The 27582-nt window shown below is 38.6% G+C and overlaps 3 protein-coding genes across 8 annotated transcripts; 1 reads left to right on the top strand and 2 right to left on the bottom strand.

The window, feature by feature from the left end:
* Window positions 1-55: 55 nt before the first annotated feature.
* LOC146464385 (extracellular calcium-sensing receptor-like) lies at window positions 56-20336 on the bottom strand. 3 transcript variants are annotated; one of them, XM_085129790.1, is made up of 2 exons: window positions 20280-20336; window positions 56-3476 (listed from the first exon to the last, which is right to left on the bottom strand). In XM_085129790.1, the coding sequence occupies exon 2, from the start codon at window positions 3428-3430 to the stop codon at window positions 740-742; it is 2691 nt and encodes an 896-aa protein (XP_084985916.1). In that variant the 5' UTR covers window positions 3431-3476; window positions 20280-20336; the 3' UTR covers window positions 56-739. The 3 variants fall into 3 exon arrangements, with proteins under 3 accessions (XP_084985916.1, XP_084985915.1, XP_084985914.1); XM_085129789.1 differs by lacking the exon at window positions 20280-20336 and adding an exon at window positions 11224-11383; XM_085129788.1 differs by lacking the exon at window positions 20280-20336 and adding an exon at window positions 3570-4417.
* LOC146464386 (uncharacterized) lies at window positions 15812-17959 on the top strand. Its single transcript, XM_085129840.1, has one exon. It carries the CDS (start codon window positions 16063-16065, stop codon window positions 17461-17463), a length of 1401 nt encoding a protein of 466 aa, XP_084985966.1. The 5' UTR covers window positions 15812-16062; the 3' UTR covers window positions 17464-17959.
* On the bottom strand, window positions 20334-27582 carry LOC146464384 (uncharacterized). Of its 4 annotated transcripts, none has more exons than XR_014868484.1 (3): window positions 27244-27575; window positions 23428-23583; window positions 20334-22378 (listed from the first exon to the last, which is right to left on the bottom strand). XR_014868484.1 is itself a non-coding variant. In XM_085129794.1 (3 exons), the coding sequence occupies exons 1-3, from the start codon at window positions 27381-27383 to the stop codon at window positions 22211-22213; spliced, it is 381 nt and encodes a 126-aa protein (XP_084985920.1). In that variant the 5' UTR covers window positions 27384-27582; the 3' UTR covers window positions 20334-22210. The 4 variants fall into 4 exon arrangements, 1 of the variants encoding a protein (XP_084985920.1); XR_014868482.1 differs by having other exon boundaries at window positions 27254-27559; XR_014868483.1 differs by lacking the exon at window positions 27244-27575 and adding an exon at window positions 25990-26158.

Raw genomic sequence — 27582 nt, 5'->3', positions numbered from 1 at the left:
GGATGGATGGATGGATGAATGAATGAATGAATGAATGAATGAATGAATGAATAAATGAATGAATGAATGACTTTTATCGTACTATCAGTAGTTCAAAAAGTTATAACTTCTTTACATGAAAGCCGTATATCCGAAGCGATACAATAAGTACATCTTCAAATATATCTAAAATACTTAATCAACATGGATAAAAAGAAATGACATAAACAACTACTGATTTAAGTATCACTGGAGCGACGGTCTGCAGGCTTTAAAGAGCGTTTTCATTCACGTGACTACCGACCATATTGGTTTACTGAAACAAAAAAAGATCAATTCCCAGAGGTTTAGTTTGGGATACCAACATCACCGCCATTTCTTTGTTTTGGGACACCAACATGGCCGCCGTGACGTCATGTGAAAACACGCTTAAAACTCAAATAATCTCGTAACCAGATCTTCCATTTCCACATTTCAAAACCTGCAGTGATATCCGGCAAAATTTGCAAGCGGACTCGGCTCGCTCTGCTGGCCGATTTTTCTCTTTTCCCTCTATATACCCCCCTTGGGAGCATGTTCATAGGCTACAATTTCATTTCAAGCGCTAGCGTACACCCTACGAGACTAAGCATGACCGCTTTGAAGATGACGATATCTTTAGAAATAATTGCCGTATTTATTTATTTATTTATTTGTTTATTACCAGAATAGTTTGCTTTAATCTTATTTTTTTGTTCAAGGGTAAGAGTCGAGGAAAACCTTACACGTGTTCTTGAACGGAACTTGAACGTCGTTGGAGATCTAGATCTTGTGAAGATCTGGGAGTCTCGTCCAGTTTTAATGTTGGGGCTATACGCCCCTTGTTTGCCACTGAAGCTGAAGTGGACATTGAATACTTTGCAATTTCTTTGCTTATTGCCTCGCGTGTGTTCTGCTCAGGGCTGAAATAAATGACATAAATCTTGGGTCCGAACATACAGGCAAGCAGCGCAAATGAACTCACTAGTGTTGTGACCCCACCAATCACACCCACGTACCATCCCTCAACGCCAAACTCCACCGGGTAATAAGCAATCGAGCACAGCAACACGATGTACATAGAAAAACCAATGTACCTTGCCTCGTTGAAATTCTCGGGTATTTTACGCCCTTTGAAAGCGTAATAGATGCATGCAAATGATAGGACAAGGAGATGGACTGCAATCAAAATGAACAGCGATTGCCCCACGCCAGAACTGAAAGGTTTGCAAACCACGAATATGTAATGAAGCTGACGGACTACTACAGCTTTGGTGGGTGGATCGAAAATGATCCAGTTTACGGTCAGTATCACTTGGATGGACAAAAAGAAAAGCAACCGAGATCTTTCACCTTTGAAAAGGAAGCCAAATCGTTTCTTGTTTGGTCGAGACCTTGCACGTGCATCTACAGGAAATGAACCAGGCCGAAAAGCTTTAAAAATCTTCCTTGATTTTAGGAGAAGTATGGACACGCATAGAGTGTACACCATGTACCGCCAGATGTTCAAAATGCAGCAGAGAATGTCTGTTGGTGTTACGAGATTTAGAAAGGCCAGAACGAAAAACATTGCCACTGCGATTAGTAAAATAAAGCTCAGTTCCTTGTTTGAGGCCTTTACAATCGGTGAATTCCGATGCTTAATAAACACAGCAATGCAGAAAACAGTCAAAAGCATCCCAACAGCTGCTGTGCAACCAACGGCTATAGCCAAACCACTTTTCCACTGTAGGTTGTTCAGTGGAAGATCGACGCATTTTGTCCTGTTCTCATTAGGCTTTTGTCTTTCGGGGCATTCAGTGCAGTTAGAAGAAATGCCATAAGTGCTTATTGTTCCCGGGGGACACTTAACGCACTCCCAGCAGCAAGGAGACTTCGTTACCTTTCGTTCACCAGGTGGGCAGTCTGTGGAGCATACAGACACAGGTACTCCTTCGTGCCCATTCTCGCTTTTCCAGGTTATAATGGACACATTAATTTTTAGTCTGAGACCTTTAGCTGTGTTTTTAGCCCACCAGCCTACATGTACGTTCTGAAAGCCTCTTCTAATACTTTTGAAGTTTATAACGTCGTATGATGCCTCAATCGGATCACCGTATTTGTCAAATTCTACTCTTCCAGTCAATCCCTGAAAACTGATATTCCTTATGTAGAAATCTAGGTCATCATCTTTTATCTTGGAGTGTTGAATTACTGGGCATGTTCCTCCCTTTAGAAGACCCTGTGACTCGTTGCATTGAAACATGTTGTGCAAGGCATGGGCGAAGACGTACACGGCATCAATGGTGTATCCGATATACGGGCTTCGTGCCAATTCCAAACTTTTGCTGAGAAAGGATTTGGGTGTCAAACGCAAGTACTTCCAGTACTCCTCCCACCACGGACGGGTACTGCCGCTAAAATTCCTTTCTGCAAGATTAGTCAAGTATTTTTTGAATGCTTCACTGGATTGTGCTTTAGGGAAAATGCCAAACGATCCGTTCAAGATGTCAGCGAAACGGGGATCTTCGAAGAAGGGATCATTAGGAGTTGTTCCATCAGTAAAGATCCATGTTTTTCCCTTGAGATTCTGTTTGACGGCTTCTTTAACGAAATCCTGTGCATATTCTCCATAAAGCCAGATGAAAATGACCTTGACTTTTTCGTTTTTCTTTATGTCGTGCACGATTCTTTGCAACTGGTTAAAATGGTCAACCCGTGGCACAAATCTTGTGAATGCAATGCAAAAATTGCTTCTATCGAATGCTTCCCTCTCTAATCCCCAGATTCCATAACGGCCAAACGAGTCATCAAGTGCTACAGCAGCAACATATGTCCAGTTGAAGAAGTGTGCCATATCAGCCAGGAGACTTGCTCGCCAGTTGTCAGGGGCAATCGTGCGATAAAAGTGAGCATATAAGTTAGAGCTCAACTCGACGCTTGTAGCCAGAGGACTGACAGATGGAATATGTGCGACATCGAACAAGCTGGACACCATTACGGCGCTAGCGGAATCCATTGGTCCAACAACCCCTGTTATTTCCTTTAACATGTCTGGTGCGATATACCCGTCGGATCTCGTGCAGTTTTGGAGTGAAAAGCGACTGTCGCTTTTCACAACGAGTTCGTATGCTGTTTCCACGGCTTTTGCGGGACGGAGGCAGTAGTCGCGTATGTCATATCCCAGGATGACGTTTGGCAGAAGCGAATGGTTCTGGTTTATGCTCTCAATTGCAAATATCATTGCTTCTATGGAACCCAGGTTGGCAGCTAGAAGATCTCCGCAACTGCCGTTGACGCCGACACTCTTGTGAAGGTCAAAAAGTCCTCCTAACATGATATTGCCATTTTTATAAGCAATCCTCGGTGCATGAAAACCGTTGGAGATATGGTTTACTTGGCAATACAGGAACATAACAAAAACGGTAAACTGGAGACTCGAAGACATCGCCATTTAGTCCTCAAAATTGATGGTTTTCTCTTCACGTCACTTTCTTGAGCTGTGGAGGAAGACAAAAATATTTAGACGGTTAGGTTCTCGACAAACACTAAAACTAACACAAATTAGTGTTTTCTTTGATTTGCGAGCTTACCAGGAATTGAAACGATTTTCTTTTGAGTTGTTTTGTTTTCTAAACGCTGACGAAGGTTATACGTGAAACTACGAAATTTATAAAGGATGGGTACACAAAAATAGTTTTTTTGTACGGTATACCGCACGAAAATCATATGTAAAGATCTTTAAAGGTGGCTGATGTAGGCAAACACAGTCGAACAGAACGTGCCTAAATTGTTCACTCATAAATGGATTTGGAGGGCTTTTGCGTTTAAAGCAAATAGAAATTGACAAGATCAAAGGAAACAGTTTTGCCGTCAGTCAATATCAACACGACGTGAAGGAAACAGACGTCGAAAAAGATGGCATCAAAACGAGAAATTTGCATGTATTCGTGCACAAGCACATCTACACATGGACCAGTTTGACCTTCTCAAGCTTGATTCGGGAGGACCCAAGCCCCGACTGTACTGTAGCTTCAAGCTTCAAACGCCCACTCCACTCTCCGCGTTTTGTATGTTTGCTTTAGACCGCAGATGTGTTCTATTGTTGCGCTCATTCAACTCATAGAAAAAGATGCGCTGTCTTGTATCCTAATAGGAGACGAGTAATCGATAATCTCCCGGCAATTTTTGTTACGTCCATGCCTTCAGAGAGTCCAGAGAGGGATGAAAGTGATCGAGTACAGGCGGAAAAATACAAATGCTGCTCACCGGCTTGGTGTTTCAAAACACAAAACTTGGCCTTAGGTCTGTGGCACAGTTGGCTGCAGTTTGGTTTGTTTTGTGTTAATTTTTTACGGTATAAATTAGAAGCTGCGTGGGAGATGATTCGTTAGAAATTCATGACCACGGTATAAACGCAGCAAAGTGTCAGCGTTTTTGCTTAAAGTTCTTAGTGCTTCTGTCGTGATGAAAATAAAATCTTTGACTCATATCGTTCTAGAAATTTTCTGTTAACCATCTAAGGATCTATTAAGACAGAAGCTTCGCCTTAGTTTTAATTTCAGTTCAAATCTATTGTCCTAAAGCATATAACAATACCAAACCAAGTATGTATTATGTGCTCAGATTGCTGGAGAAACGTAGAAAGCCCTGACGCCTTCAGCTGGTGATTTTAACATATCTCGACTGTTTTCAAGTGCTTGTGGATTCGGTGAAATCTCAAATGAACTTCTATACACCATAAATGAGTAAGACATGGCAAACAGTGAGAATAATCCAGTTGGTCTCAAAATATATACGGTCTGGAGTACATTTAAAAAAGCCAGCTAAACTAACTCATATATTACGAACTACACACTGTATATCACGAACTCACAATATGACTAGCTCCCAGTTTGCTTGATAGCTCAATTGGTAGAGCACTGCACCGGCATCGCAGAGGTCATGGGTTCGAGTCCCGTTCAAGCCTGATTTTTTTTTTCAGGCTTTCGTTTCGCAACTGCTTAAGTTGCATACTAACTGCGAGGATCTTTTTTCTATTTGATAAACTAACTCAGTCACAAAGTTTGAAATCTAAGGTCTCGTGGTAGCCCACCTTTGGTATAAAAAGCACATGAAATAATGGGGTCTATCTTTTTCTTTGTATTCCCTTGCTCGTCTTATAACTGGTTTTGAAAAAACTTCACCTATGTAGAGACAGCTATGTCAATTTTCGTTTTCGGCGTAGGGCCTCGAATTACGCGACAATACCAAAAGGTATAAGATCGTATAAGGTAAGTGAGGGTTGCTGTAAATGTCTCAGTGTTATTCAGCCGTAATTTCACGGTTCTCAGGGACATAAGATGGGCAAAAATATCATAAATATTTGCCTCTGTAATTTATTTACTAGCCGGGTTTGTCAAATTTATTAATAAATTATCCATAGCATCTTGCTGTCTTGTCGCGTAGACTTTCGTTAATTGAAATAGCTGTATTGCACAAAAAAATTGGATAAAATACTACGGAGAAAGGAACGTCTGGGTAACTATACCATTTGAAATTCACATTTCAGTTTTACCCATATTCACTAACTCGTCTTGGTGGCATGTGTCATGATGAACAAATATGCAAAACAGCAGTGAGCTAAAGTAAATAAACAAAACCTACCAAAAGGTTTGTGTTTCAACAACTGTTCATGATTGATTCTTTTAGTCTTTCATGAAAACACAGAGGAAGTATGCTATCATAAAAAAGATCTCTACCATTTGCCGTTTTGCTGAGTAAGTAGCTAGCCAAACAGTTTTTAGTGTTCATAAGCGTCACATAAATTTAATCAGAAGATAAGGTGCAAGCAGCACTGTTCTTAGTGTCAACTAAAGTGACAGTTACCTTTCGAAGCGGCTGGGATGGTTTTTTTTTTTCAGTGACTCACGTATATGACAGCCATTTTCCGGCATAAAAGAAGTCGGCAGCTAACCACAAGTTTTTATGTCGGAACGGATGACAAACCCCGTTTCTCGTAGTCTTTTCTTCCTATTTGAGCATAAACTGGCAGGTAATCAGTTTTTTTTTTACATAAAATACTAAACGAAAGGGCATTCACGCATGCTGGTGATGGTAACAGGATGATTCAAACGCTTTTCTTGTGATGAACAAGTAAACGGCAGACGGTAAGCATGGAAAACGGTGAAAAAATCACAGTCGGCATGGTGACCTGTTGCCTTCACGTTTGCAATGAATACGATCAGCGCCCATTTAAGTCTATAGACAATTCTATAGAATTAAGGAAATATACTTTTCATTCAATAAGAGTGCGAACGACGTGCCTTTTTTTATCTTAGAATGACAAATGAAAACAGCTTTCAACCAATCACTTGAGCCCTCACTAAGATTATTTCATAAACACTTTAGAATAAAGAAAATGTATTTTTTTAATAATTGAGCTACCATATGTCAAACAAAAACTTAACTTCCTGGCTTCTTACAAGAGTTGACTAATTTCAACAAAACGCTCAGTTGCGATAAAAGCGAAGCCACGAGAAACATTTTCATTAGGAAGCGCCTACAATCACGATGCAATTAACCCTTGCCCTTGAAATTGTATACTTATCCTCAGATAATGAATGCAAAGATTGTGAAAGAAACCTCTTTTCACTAATTTGGTTAGAATACATTAAAACGTAGCAAAAGCTTAGTGAAATCATTTTGGGAACAAAATTACGCAGTGAAAACTGGTTTGCTGTTTTAATACTCAGAACCAACGACAGACAATAAACAAACAAAAAAAAAAGAAAATTTTGAAACCAGTGCCAGCGCATATTTTTCACAATTTGGGTTGTCCATTCTCACAATAAGCTGATTTCTATAGCACGTAGTATAAACACATTTCAAACTTCTTTATTGCGATACGGCGTCGTCAGCTCACAACTTGAAGCCGTTTTTGATATCCGGGTACATCGTTGGCGGTCCGTAACTCACAATTTTCTCAACCCACTTTCAGCTAAATTGTTCAGCTTCTAGCTAGCTACGCTTGTGAATTAGATACTGGAGAGGACTGGACAAAACTGAATTAAAATTGTTACTTCTCGTCGGGGTTTAAAGATAGTGCGGAACTGATGAATTAGACGACCATCGAGAAAAGAAAACTGATCGTGATATCTTAGTTAAAAAAACTGGAAATGACTATTTGTGCGTTTCAGCTTTTTAACGAATGATTAACACTAGAACCCAAGGGCCAGTTTACCACACGGGTCGGGGAGAGCTCTACAGACAATTGGATGGACCAAATTAAAACAAGAATGAATCGAAACCGAAAAACTCATTAATACCCTACTAGCACGCATAAACACCGGCCACCGATTGCAACCGCTAGAACTGAGTGAATTGATTCAAGGATATCTTACGATATTTACTCAAGAACGTTAATGGTAGTTACCCGTTATAATCCGGTATCGTCTGCATGGTTTGCAGGCCCCACAATCGACTCAGTAAGTAGCGACAGCCGATACACCCAAGGCTGAAGACTTTATGATTGTTATACTAGAAAGCTAGCTATCTCTGTGACCATATTCAACTGTATGTACCATTACCTCCGACCGGCAACACTCTCTAAACTCTTGACAAACGTTGCTGTTGCCTACTGGGCAAAACAAGCAGGCAGGTATTTGAAACCGGTTGTCAATACCGCCTAATTACAAGACACCTGTCCCTTTGTACAAAAGGGTTTTAAATGATTTCAGCGTAGATCACACACAGGAACAAGTCATTAACGTAATCTGCTAGACTTTATGTGAATTGTTTTTCGAGGATGGTAATATTTTCGATTCTCCAGGCAGGTGGATGTGTGGATGTGTTCTTGGCACACCGGGCGCGAAAAACTAAGAAGACTTAATTTACATGCAAATTATACCTCATACTGGTTCAATACAAATTAACGTTTGATAGAAAATAATGTGAATTGAGGGAAGTTTTGAACTTTCTACCTCACATTCAGTGATAAAAAGATTGTTTGTTGTAGCATACTGGAAGCAAAACCGGCCACAGCACAGGAAAGTACAATACATCGTTCTCAGCAAGCAACTTTCATTGGAAAGGTTAAAGATTTTGATCACGGACGCAAAAGTTGAAGCTACCTACCCCAGGATAATAAACCTATCCACAGGAAAGTATTGCTTAGTAGCTCAGTTTGAACTGAATGAACAAGCTTTAGGCTGGGAACATTAAAATGTCAGTACAACAAAAGCGACATATTTAAGCGACTGCCACAAAAACTTACCGCTCAATAGCCGTCATATGAATGGTTTCTGACTTGAGGATTACATAATAAAATAATGAACCGAAAACGTGGGAAAACTGTCATTTATCCACAGACTTTTAAGATGGAACCACTTCACAAAGCACCTGAAATAGCACCACAGGAAGGCACGAAGTGCTCAAAGGCTTTGACTGATGAATAAATCCACTTATAATTAGAACTGCTTTGGACAAAGCAATTAACACTAGGACAGAACAATACTGCTCAAAAGCTTGGCTCCTGTCCATATCAATTAAGTTAATGCCCGTGATCACGTGAGATATGAATTACCCTCTTCTTCCTTTTAGGGCCTCTTCATATAAATCCGTTACACCACACTGGAAATTTCAACTCTGTATTAAAAAAATACGAGATGAAAAAGGCGCGATTCTTCAGTCGCTTTCTTTGTTTGCAAGTTGTCTTATTCAATCTAGACTTAAAAGAAAACGGGCTATTACTATCAAAGCGGATAGGTAAACAAAAACACCACTCGTAAAGACCTTTTGAGATCATCTGTAGAGGCCCTAGCATAGTCGAGTGGTTAGGGAGCCGGACATCAAATCTACAGGTCCTTGGCGTTCAAGTCGTTTCACATATGCAGAAAACCCAAGTTCAACTCCTTTACGCTTGTAAAATAGCCAACTGGCGACTGGTATGCTGACGGCCAACTGAGATTATTGAGTCGTCATGTTTCATTTGCAATATCAGCGTTATATTTTTTTTTTTCGTTTCATAAACCCTAAGAGGCCCCTCACGGAGAGAGTATAATGATGAAGACGATGATGATGATAATGATGATGATGATGATGATGATGATGATTATTATTATTATTATTATTATTATCATGCGCAGTAAAACTATCTGTATGCACAGTATCAGAAAGCAACACAGGGCGCACAGCGTAACCTGTGAGCCAAGCGAAACTTAAAAAAGCACGTGAATAAATCAATAAAATATATATACATATATAAAAGTCACAGTCTAGATGTCTGAAAGTCTAAAACTCATACAAATAACTATTCATGGCTGATCTATCAATCTTAGTATAATATAACATTATCATGTTACTACTTTGAAAGTTCTTGCAATGTTCAGCGTCGCCGATAAAACTGCCTTCTGCATTCTCTCTAAGACTTGAGTAGTCTTTCGCCCAACCAGTGATCGCACACTAATCTCTGTCTCTTTCGACGAGCCGCCTAGCACATCCATGATAATATTATACTGGTGTACCTCGTATCCTTTAATATTATTATTATTATTATTATTATTATTATTATTATTATTATTATTATTATTATTATTATTATTATTATTATTATTATTATTATTATTACATTCTTTTATTCGTATTACGCCATCGCACTGATCGCCATCGCATTGATGAACACCCTAGTCCTTTGTTTAAGTCTCTTGAAATTATAAAATTTTTGGACCTAGTAACTTTTTATTTAGCCATCTTTATGTAGAAATATCACAATCAACTATTACCACCTGTTTTTATTTCTTTTTTCACTAAAATAACACAGATTCATAGCTATAATAAAAGGCTTGCTGCAAAACAGTCTTATTATCTCCCAAAAGCAAGAACTAATTATGGAATATTCAATATTAGATTTCAAGGTCCATCAGTGTGGAATTCCATTGATGAAGATATTAAATCATCTTCTTTGTCTTTATTTAAAAAGAAAATGAAACAACACTTAATCAAAGATTACTAGACATCTGTACTTCGATTTCGATTTTGCAATTCTAAGATAAGAAATAATACTGTTTTGCAACGTAAGAATTATGGTCATTTTAATATACTGGTACTTTACTTAACTCTCTTTAACTTTATTTTTGTGTGTATTTAACAAACCTATCGTCTATTGTATGTATATATTTATATTTTCTTTTGTAATAATAATGGGGTGAAATAAAGTATTGATGTTGTTCTTGTTCTTGTTTTTGCACCCATAAAGTCTGTTGAGTTACCTTACTGAGATCAGACACCTAACTATAATAATTATTCAGTACAAGCATAATGATTTGGCAGGTGTTTCATAACGACTTTGTTATTCGAGCTAAAATTTATGCTGCTTGCCCTTTAATGGAGTGAAGCTGCGTATAACAATTACAGGCTTTGAAAACTTTCTCTTCCAAACTTCTGATGCCAGCTTTCTTATCCCGTTCACTTCAACAATTTTTTTCTTTCTTTTTTTTTCACATTTATCAAGGACTGTTCAACTGCCTCGTACAGCACACATTCCATTTCAGTTATTTGTGCTGAAATATTTAATTAATATCGTATTTCTTGCAAGTAAATAACACGAATTGGTTAAGGTAAGTCTCTTTCTAGGCAACTTAAATCAGTTAATACTCAGATGGAGGTACAGCATCAGCCAACCTTTGCTCTACTAAAGCCCGTTGGACAAACGGATCTGACAGGGAGTACCGTGCGATGTTGTATTTATTGCTTAAGTCCAAAAGACCAGTATAACCGAAGCGGCTTGATGTAACAGTGTATAGTAAAAGTTCAAGTCCCAGATATACACGATCCAGAATTGTTCGATAAAATGTTTCAGCATGCCAGTCCGTATTTCAGTAATACGTCTACAAAATATTACTCGGAAAATGTTGCGCGTCATCATTCAATTTCGTAGCTTAGTGTACAATAACACGTTGAAATATAGCGTAAAAATAGTGTTTTTGTTGTCCAGTATAGTGCGGGCCGGCTACAAAAGAATGTTTGGGTTTTGCCCTAAACACATCTTAACTATTTCGACGCTGTTCGTAGCTGTGACCGGTTGTACGACCTGTAGTGTTTTTATTTCCCGAATCCATTATCAGTGCGTTAGACTTAACCCCAGAAGGCTTTGCATTTTTAGCAAGTTATGTGTTATCACGTATGATTCAAGTCCACTTTGGAACTATCAAAGTCTTTCATTGTTTTTGTTGTTTCAAAAGTACGTATTCGGTTGACTAAATAACTTACCTTTACATCGATCCTGCCTCCAGCATTGGTCATGGCTAAACAATTGATTAAAGGTTGAAAAACGTCCAACAGCCTACGAACCTGCTAGAGTCGGTGGCAGCTGTTTCTTTTGTGCCAATTTGGCTAACATCATAAAATATCCCACATTTTATTGGTTGATAAACGCAATTAATTATTACCATGTCGGCATTTTGTCCAAAAGACTTTCATCGTGTGATATTGCATATTAAAATAGCTAATTTATGTGGTGTTATGAAATATTTTACGCGACTTCTTGAAATTAACAACTGAGACATGGAGCTGAGTGGCGCCTCTGGAGGTTATAAAAGATGATGCTACAACTCTAGCGGTCATCTTATTTACCTCAAGCTTATTAAATATGACAAAAAGTGCTTGTTATGACTTTCTTGATAGATTTCCTACTCAAACGTTTTAGCAACTCAAGTGCTCTTTAAAACGATCGTAAAACTATCATCATTAGTCACGAACGAGTAACCCACCTACTGAAAAAAAAACAAAAGAGAAGATTATTGCCAAGGTAATAAGTTTTGGTAAGGTAAATGTGTTTTGCATTTATTACTCAAAATATTTTCAACTTTTTAATATTTCGAAACACCCTTTGCAATAAGCCTCTCGTTGATGTCAAAATTACGCAAGTGATCCTTTTTTACTTTTTTTTTGTTTCGTATTAAAATCATAATAAAATCCTTATCCAAGCTCTGGACTTACGCCTGTTCATAGCACTTTTAGGGCTAATCATTTCGAATTTTGCGTTTCATAAGGCTTATACGGAAGGGCCTTCATAGGCCTCCTCATCGGACCTGTCTTTCTGTCGAATATTTGGGGAAATTTTGAATTTGTTTTTGTATACAAAAGCTGGAACGACAACAAAACCCAGCAGTTGTTTATTAAAAGGTGATTCACTGAGCCTTAATGGATATATTAAACAACGACACGTTGTTATGAATGTGTCGCGTAGGTCGGATTTGCATTTTTTTAGTAAATAAATTACCTGAAATGTCCAATATGACAACAAAAAAAAGAAAACAGAATTCAATCACACAACACTTCGTTTTATCGGGAACTCTGGGGACCGATTAACGAAGGCCTCCTTAATTAAGATGTTTCTTTAGCACTGTTTCTGTAACAACAAAAACCTTAGCCGTTTGGCCTCGTCACGCAAGGTGGGGGAGGGAGCGCGTTGCGTGACGAGACCAAACGACGGCTGCGCGCGAAGGAGAGTACAGAAACCTATTCTTGGAATAACAATAGCCGTATTGTTAAGAAACAATACCTAGGATGATGATAATAATAATAATAATAATAATAATAATAATAATAATAATAATAATAATAATAATAATAATAATAATAATTTACTTCTACAGCGCTTATTCCTAAAACGTCCACAAGCGCTTCACATCAAAATTGCCTCAAAAAGTAAAACTTTATGAAAATAAATTTTCAGCACAAGCGAATGAAATATGTTCAGTTATCTCCTTACCAAAATGTTCTGATAACAGATTTTTGTTACCAACCATAAGATTTTATTTGAACAGTAGCTTAAGACCTCATTTGAAGTTTAATATTATAATGAAAAACGTTTTTTGTTCATTTACTGAACAGACGTTCCTAGAATTTACAAGTATTTTTCTTAATTATTCTCTCAACTAACGACCACTGTGCCATTCCTTTGAAGAAAGTAAAAAGCAGTTTGCTTTCTTTTTATATTTTAAACGATGATGGCCGAAATTGATTGGCCAAACGACGTTTTTAAGTTTCTACAAACGTTTCCCATAGTCAGTGACCAAAACAGTCTTTTCCCAACTGCAACTGAATCATTTTCGTTTATTTCTTATGCACGAAGAGCATATGAACTCTTACAGTATGGGCTAACTAAGTAACGAATTCATTTCCATATCCTTACCGCGGTTCTATGCAGCATAGACGTCTTAGAAACTACCAGAAAAGTAAATTAATGAGCAAGAAGCTCCTATAATAGGAATGAGCTGTGATCCGAGCTGCTATCACAGGAAGCCCATTCTCCGAAGGAATGGACCGATAGCAAAACATACCATGATTTGTACTTGACTTTATTATTACTGGCGAAAGAAAATAGCAGCAAACAACAGACAATAAATAGCTGTTTTGGCTTACGTTTTACTGAAAAAATTATACTGAGCCAATAAAAAAATATTATTGGAATGAGTCAGGGAGGAACAGGTTCCTTTTGGTCTCGAACAAAGGTTTTTTTTTTCTTCTTCTTCTTCTCCCTTTTACTGTAATAAGAATCGGAACATTGCCGTCTACGATAATCTGATTTAAGATGTAAACTATCCGACATTTCTCAACGATTTGTCGCTGTGGTTTTGCTAATTTAGAGTTTTGAACTCGATGTTAACCTCACGTTTATCACTGTTAAGTGAACTGAACCAAAACTAATGGTTTCGCCGACAGAGCGCGACCATCTCGGGTTCGGTGGCGAGTAGCTGTGTAAAACTTCCCAGCCGGGAGTGAAGTAGTCATCCTCTGTTATAAAAAGACGAACAGTTAACGTTTTTAATAGCTATCTTCGATCTTCCTTGATAGGCGTAAGCGCGTTGTTATAGTAGAGAGATTTATAATTAGAATTATGTTTAAGACCATTTTTATCCCACATTTGCCGGTTCCTGTTTTCAGTTTCTCAGTAAAATTGCGCAGTTTTACGTCGGCATCAAAGGCCAGAATTATTTTGCACTATTCTCATCTATGCGCTCATTCTTTTCAAGAAAACGTAAACGCGAATCAGGCTCATGATTTCCGTTTTCCGTAAACGCGATTCTAAATCTCTCTCCATGGGCTAGCGGTTGGCACGTTGGACTTTCAATTCGACTCGCTATCGAAAAATAAGAACTATGGTAGTTCGATCGAGGTAAGGCTGGTCTCCGTATTGCCATGTTGTTTTCGTAGACAATAAAATTTCTCTGGCTAGACAGACGTATAAACGTGAACCGGTGACGGAACAGTTGGAGAAATCTAATAAATTAAAAAGGTGACCTTCCATCCAGTGGGAAGTAATAATATTCCCAGTTGGTTTACATTCTACATAAAGCGGGTTAACGGCAGGCCGCTTAGGCCATTTTGATGCATGCATCTTGACCACAAGATTTTATTGTAAAGAAACATTTACTTGAACAACTGGGCATAATGTCTTCTTAAAAATATATTTATCTTTTCGCGAAAAATTAACAACAGCTTATCTTAATTAAAGATAAGAGGTTCGGGTGCTGTAGCCAGTCACAATGAAGGTAACCAACATAATGGACCAATCAGAAATCGAAGCGTGAATGGAAAATGCGCTCGACGCTACTCAATTGAAAATCGCCATATTTTAAAAACCATTGTACATAAACATGCAAATCCCAGTTTTATAATTTTTCAAATAATCGATTTAAACAATGTAGCGTTTCTTTCTTTTCGGTAAAACAAGTAAAAACGTTGCCGTTAAATCTCCTCGCTAACCTGAGTAACAGCTCAGGAAAGTGCAAGATTCCGGCGACACCTGAGTCAACGGGAATCAGAAATATGAATTAGAATCTGAATTCGTTTATCCGCAAAAGCACTTCGCATATATTCAAAAAAATAACCGTGACAAAGCACCTTGTACAACATAACAAAATACCGGCCATAGCACAGTACAGCTCAACTACTTTGGTTTGAATGGTCACACTAGGTTTTTATTCCTAGACTCAAACGTTAGGACCACCTCAGGGGTACGGCATAATTAACAGCACCACGGCAAAGTACTGCTCAGTAGCTTTCGTTTGAATGGTCATACCTTAGAATTTCGTCCACAGACTCAAAAGATAGAATTACCATGCACCATGCTTCTCTGAAAAGCTCGTGAAAGGTTCAATTTCTTTAAGGTTGAGTGTTTTTAGCAAAAGCAGTGACCCAGACAATATTATTCAATGCAATTTTGTTTTCCTGTCCCACGACTTCCATATTCCCGAGTTTTTAGATCATCCTCAAAAGATTACCCAGAGTGTTATTTAAAGAAAACCTTAGCCGAGCAACTGAATTTAAAGAAAGAAACAACAAAGAACGAAATAATATCGGTTTACAGAAACTCAAACTGCAGATAAATATTCTACCAGATATTTTGTCGCCAATTTGCATATTCTCATCCAGCTTAATAAACATGGAGCTTAATACCTGTCAGAAAAGTGTTAAATTTGCCAAAAAGGTTATTTATGACGCTTTCAATTTAGCCTGTTTTTAAACCAACAAAATTAAAAAAAAAATTAAAATAGAGCAATTATACGGCAGAAAGTTAATTTCCTAACCCACTCTCAGTGATAACAATAGTAGACTATTTCGCGCAAAAAATGCTTGGTTTAATTCGTTGCTTTGCAAAATTAAATTTTATTATATTCATGTGAAATGAGCGTCATCCTCCACTTTTGGTCTTAATTATTCTGATTACGATTCAACGTTGTACGGTCAACCTAATAATTGTTGATTTATCTTACGTGTGGCGTGTGACGCGCCAGAAAACGCTTCCGAAATGTGTTTATATAGAGAAAATCATTTAATATCACCTTTGTCGGGTTCATTTGGTAGTTATAGGAGTTGGCATGGAAACTGTTGACAAGATGTTGTTCATAATGAGAGAACAGACAATGGCTGTTAAATAATATGAGCGGAAAAAGAAAATGCAAAATAAGTCGAAGAAAAAATGCACCTGCCACATGAGAGCTTTTACACTAAGACTCGCAGATATTGCGTTGGCCAGAGTGTTTGCTAAGCTCCGAAAAGGAGTGACTATAATTTTGCTGCGTTTGACCTAAAACAGCGAAAATGGCGGCGCTAAACGCGGCTATCAGAGAAAAGCGGTTTACACAAGTAAAACTGCTTCTTGATATTGGAATTGACGTGAACAAGAGGGATTCTGAGATGAGAACGGCTCTCATGCAACTTTGCTTTCTCGAAGACGAAGTCAAAGCGGCAAAATACACCAAAATACTCCTTTCACGCGGAGCAAAGGTCGGTTTGAAGGACAAAAATGGACTAACAGCCCTGTCACATGCTTGTAAACGGGGACAAGAACAATTAGTCTCCATTATGCTGGAAGAAGCAAGTGATTTTGATCTAAATGCGCAAGATAAAGAAGGAAATACAGCGCTACATTACGCTGCAATGTCGGGTAACTTCGTGGTGTTAAATCTTCTGCTAAACAAATTAAAAAGATTCAAATTGAACGTCGACAAAATGAACAACAAAGGAGAAACCCCTTTGATTATTGCGTCGAAATCGGGGAATTTCTTTTGCGCGCGAATTCTAGTTTCAGAAGGCAAGGCTTCAAAAGGAGCGCGAGATAATGTGGAATTCAAAACCGCCGAAGAATGGGGAAGGACAAAGGAAAGTCTCCGATCAGCCTCGAAATCACCGCTCTTCCGAGTCATGCAGCTTCCGCCTCGCTCTTCTTTAGACTCTCAAAATCGAGAGTCGCTAAATGATCAACTTTCAAAACAAAATAATTTTCAAAGACCAAACACCGCTCCAGGCAATCTATTGAGTCAAGCAAGCGAGAAAAGTCATCGTGAAAATCTCAGAGAACTCTTTCGCATTTACGAAGGACACGTTTCGAACGCGTTTCGTTGCGGCGTCAAACCAAAACCAGTTGTAATCAGCGAATCGCTCGCTAGTCTAGCTGACAGCGCTTCACAAGATGCTGAACTCGGAGATGATCTGTGCGAGCTCCCATCTCCAGCCGTTTCCCCGATTTCTTGTCAACTTACCCGCCGTTTTAGTATCAACAAGGCAAGCAAATTGGCTCTTAACACCAATGCGGCTTTCAGGCGCGCTTCCTTAGCAACTACCTCCACAGCCACAACAAGCAAACCGCTTCAAAGAAGAGGTTCTCAATCATTCGGTGCCGGCGGCCGAAGACTTTCTCAAACATTAACACCGTCGCCGAGAATTCGAAGAGGATCGATGAACGTTATGAGCAAGATTGCAAAGGTTGCCGTACTGAACGTGAACAGAGAGAAAACTGAAGCGAAAAATGACTTAAGTGGTATGAACAATAGAACGAGTTCGGTTTCTGAAGGCGCACATAGAATTTCTGTTACACCGGAGAAATTAATGGCTAAGCTTCAAACATTGGCTGAAGAAAGTGATTCAGAAGAAGAAGACGACGAAAACGCTGAAGAAATGTTACAAAAAAGCTCTCCAGCAAGTCTTTTCACCCAATTGTAGTTGAATCTCAGTGAAGCAAACAAGGTTTGCAACTCTTGTTCAAGTCGCAAAAAGTTGGGCGACACCGTATGCAATCGTCGGTTAACTGTTAGTCTAGCAGTATGTAAACAAGATATTTCTGTTTTATCTTTTTCTTACATCACACACTATTTCGAAATATTCACTAATATTGAGCCCTTCATTGAGAGCATTAAACAGACTTAAATAAAGATGACTTGATTTGACTTGAGGATTCATTTACATCCAATTAACAGTGTCGAATATCATTCGCTAGATAAAATACACATTAAAATGCGTTGCATAAACTGTTGATATGAAAGTGTAGAAAAATAAAAAATACTTTTTCCAAAACGAGCCCCCATCACTGCTCCAGAGTAGAGTTAGAAGGAGCAGAATAATATCTGCACTGAGTCACACTGGTTTTAATTGATCAGGTGACTTGATAATGTTCACTCGCGAACAGAAAGAAAGAAAATTTATAAAAGAAAAAACTCATTTATTTTTACAATTTTTTAATATAAAAAGCACGCTGTTTTCAAGTGGTCAGTTTTGGTTGTTTTGTTGAGAAGAAAAGAATGGTCACCAATGGCAACAATTCTCAACTCCCCAAAACTGTGCGAAGACTGGTACGAGTAAGGCATTGTGGGATCGTTTGGATGGACGGTTGCGCATGCGCACTTTTCGGCATTTTCTCGTGGTAGCGTAACTCTTGTTAAATAGTTTCCACCTAAAAAAGCATCATTTTCTGCACAACTTTATGTAACTGTGTAACTTTATTTTAAACACGGTGAATTCATCAGTACACAATAAAATTGACAAATAGCTATCCCAAATCTAAACGTTGAATCACCCTATAATATTTTAAAACATATCTGAAAAAACTGTTTTCATGACTGCCGTGTCTTTCAGAATGCAACTAATCACCGCTGAAAGACACTTGTGTCCAGAAATGCACCTAACCCTGAATTTGGATACTTCCTTTTGTCGTTTTCATATGACTTCATATTTGACAGAATTAAGTGTGTTTTAGTGAGAATTAAGGTTAGGGGACACCTTGTGATGTCTGCCATACAGTTCATGAATCTCATTAACCTGAAAGAGGCATAGTTTCTCACGGAACTCATCTGTTGATTCAGGGGCACTCGACGAATCTCTTCAGTAGATATCTGTTCGGATGGCGTAAATCGCCTCAGAGATTGGAAATTAGTCAAGAAAATCTACAGTTTTCCTCGGCAAAATGACAGCTTAAAAAAATTTCATTTTCTGGAGAACTGATTCCGGTCTTTCATTTTCGAAGCTCAAATATGTCGTTAAAAATGCGAAAAAAGGTTAGCTAGCTTTTTCGTAAAGCCAAAAACAGCTGGTAAATTCTAGGACTAAAACTCTGTTTCCTAAAACATTCTGCAACTAAAATTTTCAACTGAAGCATCGGAACTGCTTTTCACAACTATGTCTTTACAACCCTTGTTCATGATTACTTTGTGGGACGTTGAAGAACCCACACACTGTTTGCAAGAGTGGGGGACGTAGTTCCCGGTGTTGTGGTCTGGCCTTCTATCTTTCACACTTATGCTTGGGTTGAGTGGGTGGGTGGGTGGGTGGGTGAGATTTAATATGAACCGATAGCGGCTGCCAGAGGCGCCTTCACATTCTGACGTCCGATCTCACCTCATAGAATTGTAAATCGCTATGAGACTTGGTGATATGTGCGGTATATAAAAAAAAACTCATTCATTAATACAAGGGTAGAAAACGATCCGAGAACACAAGAGATTCGAAAGAGATTCGAAATTAGTCTAGAAACATAAGGGATTCGAGAGGGATTCGAAATAAATTAGTCGGTATAGGAACACAAAAGATTCGAGAGAGATTCGAAACTAGTCGTAATAAAATCTACAGTTTTCTTCGGCAAAATGTCAACTCAAAATTTATTTTCTGTAAAACTAATTCCTTTCATTTTCAAAGGTCAAATATGTCGTTAATGTTGCAAAAAAAACCAGTCAGCTAGCATTTTCGTAAAGCCAACAACAGCTACGGTAAATTCAGGACATAAAATTCCGTTTCCTCAAACTTTCTGCAACCAAAATGTTTCAGCTAAAGCATCGGAACAAATCAATCTGTATTAGCTTTCATATATGTCTTCAGAATGGTAGGAAACGATATGGGAACACAAGGGATTTGAGAGAGAAATTTGAAATTAGTCGATCTTGGAACACACACCGAAGAGATTCAAAATTAATTGTAATGAAAATCTACAGTTTTCTTCGTTAAAATGTCAGCTCGAAATTTATTTTCTGTAAACCTAGTTTCTTTTATTTTCGACGGACAAATATGCTGTTAATAACGCGAAAAAATTAGGTTAGCTAGCATTTACGTGAAGCTAACAACAGCTACGGTGACTTGGGGCAGCAACTAAAATTTGCAGCTCAAGCATCCGGATAGATCAATCTGTATTAGCTTTCATAATTATGCCATTAAAGCGACAAAAAACGATCCGGGAACAAAACAGACCACATTTAAGTATTTAAATATTTTGTTTAAATGTTTTCTTTTGTGCCCAAGCTGTTCCAAAGTACCGCACCACTATAGCTGAAGATCTTTTCTGAAAGGTAATGCAAGTTTGTTTGTTCAAGAAATCTCTCAGAGGATATTCTGTTACGTTACAGCGATTGATAAATTGCTTGCTTAGATACACAGGTGTAAAACCATGTAAAGACTTGAAGACCATAATATTTTTTGCTGCATTTGTCGTTGAGTACTTAGTTTTCTCCACCCAAGTTTCATAAATAAATCTTGAACATTAGTGTTATACTTACCTGGAAGTTTTAGAATTCGGGCAGCGTGGTTTTGTAACTTCTGTGATTTATGAGCGCTTAGTAAGGAAGTAGTGGTTATATGACGCGTTTTGGTAGCGTCAACTGCAATTCAAGGCCGGGCCAATCAGAACAGAAGTAAACAACACAATGAGCCAATCAGAATTCGAAGCAAATTCACGTAATTGGCGCCAAGCGCGGGAAAACGCGTGCGAGTGAGTCATGATTGGTTTTGGTTATGAATCTTAATGGTTAAAAAAGTGATTCAAGTTTTGCTAACCAATCACAGAGCGTAGGAAAGCGAAACTAAAACAAACGCGAACTACTTTCGACCCCCGATTGAAAACCGCTCAAAAATTGGAACGCTAGTCGTATTTCGTTTATATTTTATTTCATTTACATAACCTATCACTTTTATTCAGTGGGATACCTTTCCCTCTCCTCCCTTCCTTTTCCAGCGAAGACTGCAGAAAAACATAAGGATTTCATCCACAGACTCAAAAAGCAGAACCACCTTATATGCATGGAAAGCTACAAAGCACAACGGTAAAGTACTTCTCAACGGCTTTCGGTTGCATCATGACATCACACTGCCGCTAGGATATCATAATCATCGACGATGTTAGGCCTGGTTCACACCTACGACGCAAGCATAAGCACAAGCACAAGAGAACGGAGCGATTTCCATTCTCGTGTGCTTGTGTCGTTGCGTCATACGTGTAAACCGGGACGATGCAAGCATAAGCACAAGCGCAAGGAAAGGAAACTGAAAAACAGTGACACGTTGTTATCGTATACATTCTAGTCCACCATGTTGGAATCAAATCTCACGCCAAAAGACAGTCCAGCCGCGCGATTGTGCCACATTTTTATCAGTGCTTCTGCGCTTGCGTATGTCACCTTATGCTTATGCTTATCGCACGTGTAAACATGACAATTCTTGGGGAAGATTAACTCAAGGAGAGATCGCTTGAGAGAAAGGGCCGTCACTCACTCGAGGTACCAAGATCTAGCCGCAACTGGATGTAGAATTAACAGCGACAACTTCTCTTTTGGTTCCAACAGTAGTTTATTCTCGCAGGACGGACGGACATAAGTTCGTCCAACAGCAAAGGTTGTAAACATGTAATCACTTAGCGCTACATACAGAGTTGTATATATATGATTTGCACAAGTATCCATTGTTAACAGAATACAATACGTGTGAACGTGAAAAGTAATTACAGAGGACGTGGCAGTATTTTGAATAACGCGTAAACGTAAACGTAGGAAATGAGTTTTCCGAAGTGTCAGTGAAGGGCTCGTACCGCGTAATTACCGTTATCACAGTTCACAAAGAAACTCACTTAGTATTCATAACTAAACGGTTGAGCTATTTATTCACAGAGCGGAGCGGGATCCATAGAGGCGTAAAGATAAACGTCAAACTGACAAGTTGTTGATTAATTCCCATTGAATACTCTAGAGTATTCATGATCAAGACTATTCATTTCAAACGGAACCCTAAATTTACTTCAAGAAACACTTCTAGAACTTCCTTATTCAGGTCAACGAAGATAATTTGAAAATATTTCCTAGCATAGTTTCTGTTGGCTTTTCTAATTATTTTCCCTTAAGTCAAGCATGATAAGGTTTTCGAGAACATTTGCACAGCTCAGCAAATTACTAAAGAGCTCAAACGGAAACTAAGGTTACCATTGCCCTTTACAAATTGAACGATATACGACATAGAACCAATATTAACACTACCTTAAACCACAAAACTATACTTGGATAAATATGAAATATTCCCTATAAATTCGAATATGAGTATAATAAATATCGACCAAAGTTTCCCTAACACAACCATTATACAATTAAATCCAAGCGGTCAGAGCGGGGGCCTCCGGATTACATTTCGGCGGCGCCCTAACCACAAGGCCACGCTGCCTCCCCTAATTGCATTTATAATAAGATAACGAGCCTTTTGTAGTGGAAAGTAGGCAGCGTCTATTAAGAGCACAGCCGCGTGGTGAGCAGGACGAGTTGCAATCTGAAGCAAAGGCGGTGTGAATTTTCCCTTCCTTGTCCCTCCATTCTAGTTTACACCATGAGCAGGTACACTGAAATAAAATCAGCACAGCAAACTTAAAGTTTGGATTAAGGAAAATCAAGCAATGTGAAAACGGAAAGGATGTTGTCCTTTTTTCATAAGAATACATAATGTAAAAGCCGTAGAGCATTCGAAGTAGTAATCGGAAGGTCAAAGGTTCGACTCCTGTTGGGACAAAGGTTGTTGGGACTGAGAACTCAGTTGTGTCACTGCAGACTGAATACATTACTTGCAAAAAATTTCGGACGATTTTAATTTCGGACAAAAATTTCGGACACTGCGCTGAAACATGCTTAACGTAAATTTACGACTAAAAAACATGAATTAGACTGAAATAAAATCTGTGAAAATGATAGTTTTACTGTACCTTCAATAAAAGAAACAAATATTTTCCTTTCCAGTGATAAAAAGAACGACTGAGCAAAGTCGCCTCATCCGAATTCTAGCCATATCATGTATATTGGCTTTGAATATGTGATGCCGTCGCGTAGAAAGTACTTTTAAAGTTTTATACTACACTGTAAAAATTTCGGACACTATTTTTGTCCGAAAATTGTCCGAAATGAGGGAAAAAGCGTTTGAAAGTTGAACGTCCGAAAAAAAAAGTCCGAAATTTTAACGGCCGAAATTTTTTGCAAGTGATGTAATACATCATTCTCATTTATTTACCAGGCTTAAAAAATATACTATCACATTTATTCCAAAGGAAGCTTTATTCTAAACTATGGCTTGCTAAATTTCGCCTCTATGTGGGCTCTATGAAGAATAATATCCATAAGCCACTGTTAAAATACCATTTTCTGTTCCGGCAGACCATTTAAGGACCTTAATTATTTTAGGTCAACCTTTCTTTGTTAGTTTAGTTTACCTTTAGGCGGTAGAAAGTTCTGGGTTTAAAACTTTCGAGTTAGTATTCTTTGATACTCCAAAAAAACCAGTTGTATTCCTCCAGAAACAACAGACTACAATAAATTTCATTAAGGAAAAAGAAATTAATCAAAATATCTGAGGCCGGCAAAAGTTCATTAAGCAGAAAGCCTTCATGATTCGTTGCCTTACCGGCCTTTGATCATAACGACGTCGGCGGCGCCAGCAACCAGATGGCGGCATTAGCAAGGAGAAGTACAGGATTAACACCAGGACCAACTTCCACGTCCGATGCATTTTCAAAGGAAGTTTGCTCTTTGGAAAATCGTTTCTGCCCAAAACGACTATCTGAAAATTAAGATCGGTTAGTTCCGAAATCTGTGCTGATATTCATCATGGGTGACTGAAACTAGTCTTAAGCCAGCGACACACTTGGCGATTTTACACGCCGATCGCCGCGATGGGCGAAAATCGCCAGGTGTGCCGCGATTGGGATTTTCGCCTATCGCTGCGATCGGCGTATAAAATCGCCGATATCTGGCATGTCAGATATTTAGTAAATAAACCCCTTCAGGCGGCTGGTATGTCGGCTGATAATGTCTGCGGCTGAGAGATTGTCCGAAAAATGAATATTTGGCCGAGAAGCGAAGCTTCGAGGGCAAATGTGAAATTTTGAGGACAATTTCTCAGCCAAGGACATTATCAGCCGACATACCAGCAAGCCAGAAAGGGGTTTATTTATTTTATAACCCTCACATTAATTTTTATATCGCGCGAAAACCGCTCGTAAAGCAGCCAGTGCTGATCTGATGGCGGATGCGCGCGATTGACGTAAACAAGTACATTTGATTGGTTTACAGGAACTTTATTTTCACTGTGATTAGACCAAAACTTGACAAACTGAATCAGTTTGCGTAGGACTAAATCTGAAAGTCTACTCGTAACCTTCAAAGACGTTGACATTTTTGTTCATTCCGGAATTGGAACAGCATTGTTGATGTAAACATGACTGGACATCTACAAAACGATTTTGTTTTTCTTCCATGAAAAATAATAAAGATGAAGAGGTGAAACTCTTGAGCTGGCTTTTTTCCGCTGGCTTTGTTTCTTTTCAATGCAAATAATAGGAGGGCAAATATCAACGCCGGCGGGGGTTATTGCGTGATAACCGTCCTGTGAATTTGCACCACGTGACGTAAAGTAGCCAATTAAATCGCGCGAAAATTAATCAGTGGGTTATAACGGAAATTAAATTCGCCGGCATTCACCAAGCGTGCCCGTTCCCGCGATTTTCTACGTTTATTGCTGCGAATCACCAATAAAGCCAACCCATCAGGTTGGGAGATTTTATCACATAAGTTTTCAAAACTGCCACACTGCTGCGATCGGCGAAAAACATTACCAGGTGTGTCTGCATCAATCATTGGTGAAAATCGCTTGCAATTTTCGCTGGCGATAAAATTCGCCGCGATAAGCGTATAAAATCGTCAGGTGGATTAGTTGTCCTCTCAAATCCGCAGCATAGGCTCTACAAGCTTCTCCCAGCTAAAAAACATTGCGATTGCTCGTGACTTTTACCGGGAGAGATATGGCCAAATCTTTATCAATACATTACAAACAGCACACTAACTGGAGAAATAACAATTACTACTGTTTGGCCGTAGCCTTAGAAATAAAATGTTCTTTAAAAGAATGATTCTCAACTACCCCCCAACAGTCAAAAAATTGGTTTGTGACGTCAAACGCGATTTAGGTTTTTTCTTTTTCAATTGTGAATAAACAGGCGTAATTAATGGCTTTCAAGACAATAGGAATTGTCATCGAAATTTTTTTAAAAAAGAAAAAAGGATAACGTTTTACTTGTGTTTCTACATAATGTTATTATGTCCACTTGATTTCGTCACTGGGCTTCAAAGCGCTTGCTTGTGTCAGATATCGTCGATTTTATTCGGCCCGATATCTGGCATATCAGATATCGGAAATTAAATTCGCCGGCATTCGCCAAGCGTGCCCCTTCCCGCGATTTTTTACGTTTATTGCTCCAAATCGCCAGTAAAGCCAATCCATCAGGTTAGAAGATTTTATCACATGAGTTTACAAAACTGCCACATCGCTGCGATCGGCGAAAACCATTGCCAGGTGTGTCGGCATCAATCATTCGATTTTCGCTGGCGATCAAATTGGCCGCGATAGGCGTATAAAATCGTCAGGTGCATTAGTTGTCCTCTCAAACCCGCAGCATAGGCTCCACAAGCTTCTCCCAACTACAAACAATTGCGATTACTCGATCAGGAACTCGAGGAAGATCGTTCTCCCCCGTTGTAAGACCGTTCGTTGTAAGAAGAGTTTTGTTAGGAGCTTAGCATACAGTTTATGAACATTTTAGTTAATTTTTTAACCTTAAGGTGTATATTTAATTCTATTTTTTCACTTTTATGATTGTTAGTCAAGATGTAATTCAGCCTATGGCTGCAATGTCTGAATAAAGTATCTATTCTATTCTATTTTATTCTTCCTATTCACTGCTAGTATGTCAGGTTATTATATTTAGGGCCTAAGAATGATAACAGTTTTTGCTGAAAGAGTTACCCTGTTGAAATAAAGCTGTCTATCCACCTATTACGAACAAAATAAACGTTATTATATAAACATTCTGTATTTTCGTTACCTTTAATCACCTGTTTTATTTGCAACACTGACGAACCGGAAAATCCAGCTTTCAAACTTCGCTATAATGTTTCAGTTGATCCTGACCTGAGTAAAACTGAGTGACAACTTGTTCGGTCTTGATTCTTTGATCGGCCAAACACATCCACTAGAAATCAGCTTTTCAATCGTTGAAGTATAACTCTAGAAATTTTTGGCGACTTTTACGGGCAGAGATATGGCCAAATTATTAGCGATACATTACAAACAGGACACTAACTGGAGAAACAACAATTACTACTGTTTTGCCGTAGCCTTAGAAATAAAATGTTCTTTACAAGAATGAATCTCAACTAGCCCCCAACAGTCAAAAAGTTTGTTTGTCACGTCAAACGCGATTTGGGTCTTTTAGTCTTACACGTTTGAATAAAGAGGCGTAATTCATTACTTTCAAGACAAAAGGAATTGTCAGCGACATTTTTTTTAATCACGCTTTTTTACGAGTTAATTGAATAAAGGATAACGTTTTACTTGTGTTTCTACATAATATGATTATTTTCACTTGATTTCTTCACTGGGCTGCAAAGCGCTTGCTTGTGTCAGATATCGGCGATTTTATACGCCCGGCGTATAAAATCGCCGATATCTAGCATGTCAGATATCGGAAATCAATTTCACTGGCATTCGCCAAGTGTGCCTGTTCCCGCGATTTTCTACGTTTATTGCTGCGAATCGCCAGTAAAGCCAACCCATCAGGTTGGGAGATTTTATCACATGAGTTTACAAAACTGCCACATTGCTGCGATTGGCGAAAACCATTGCTAGGTGTGTCGGCATCAATCATTCGATTTTCGCTGGCGATCAAATTGGCCGCGATAGGCGTATAAAATCGTCAGGTGCATTAGTTGTCCTCTCAAACCCGCAGCATAGGCTCCACAAGCTTCTCCCAGCTACAAACAATTGCGATTACTCGCTCAGGAACTCGAGGAAGTTCGTTCGCCCCCTTTGTAAGACCGTTCGTTGTAAGAAGAGTTTTGTTAGGAGCAAAGCATACCAGTACGGCTTATGAACATTTTAGTTAATTTTTTAACCTTGAGGTGTATTTTTAATTCTACTTTTTCACTTTTATGATTGTTATAGTCAAGATTTAATTCAGCCTATGGCTGCAATGTCTGAATAAAGTATCTGTTCTATTCTATTTTATTCTTCCTATTCACTGCTAGTATGTCAGGTTATTATATTTAGGGCCTAAGAATGATAACAGTTTTTGCTGAAAGAGTTACCCTGTTGAAATAAAGCTGTCTATCCACCTATTACGAACAAAATAAACGTTGTTATATAAACATTCTGTATGTTCGTTACCTTTAATCACCTGTTTTATTTGCGACACTGACGAACCGGAAAATCCAGCTTTCAAACTTCGCTTTAATGTTTCAGTTGATTACCTGAGTAAAACAGAGTGACAAATTGTTTGTTCTTGATTCTTGATCGGCCAAACACATCCACTAGAAATCAGCTTTTGTAGCGTGGAAGTTTAACTCTAGAAATTTTGGCGACTTTTACCGGCTGAGATATGGCCAAATCATTATCGATACATTACAAACAGCACACTAACTGATTAAACAATAATTACTACCGTTTTGCCGTAGCCTTAGAAATAAAATGTTCTTTACAAGAATGAATCTCAACTAGCCCCCAACA

The sequence above is a fragment of the Pavona decussata genome, unplaced genomic scaffold (assembly GCF_977016875.1).
Source record: "Pavona decussata unplaced genomic scaffold, jaPavDecu1.1 SCAFFOLD_164, whole genome shotgun sequence".
NCBI lineage: Eukaryota > Metazoa > Cnidaria > Anthozoa > Scleractinia > Agariciidae > Pavona > Pavona decussata.
This window is presented reverse-complemented; position numbering and strand designations above follow the sequence as displayed.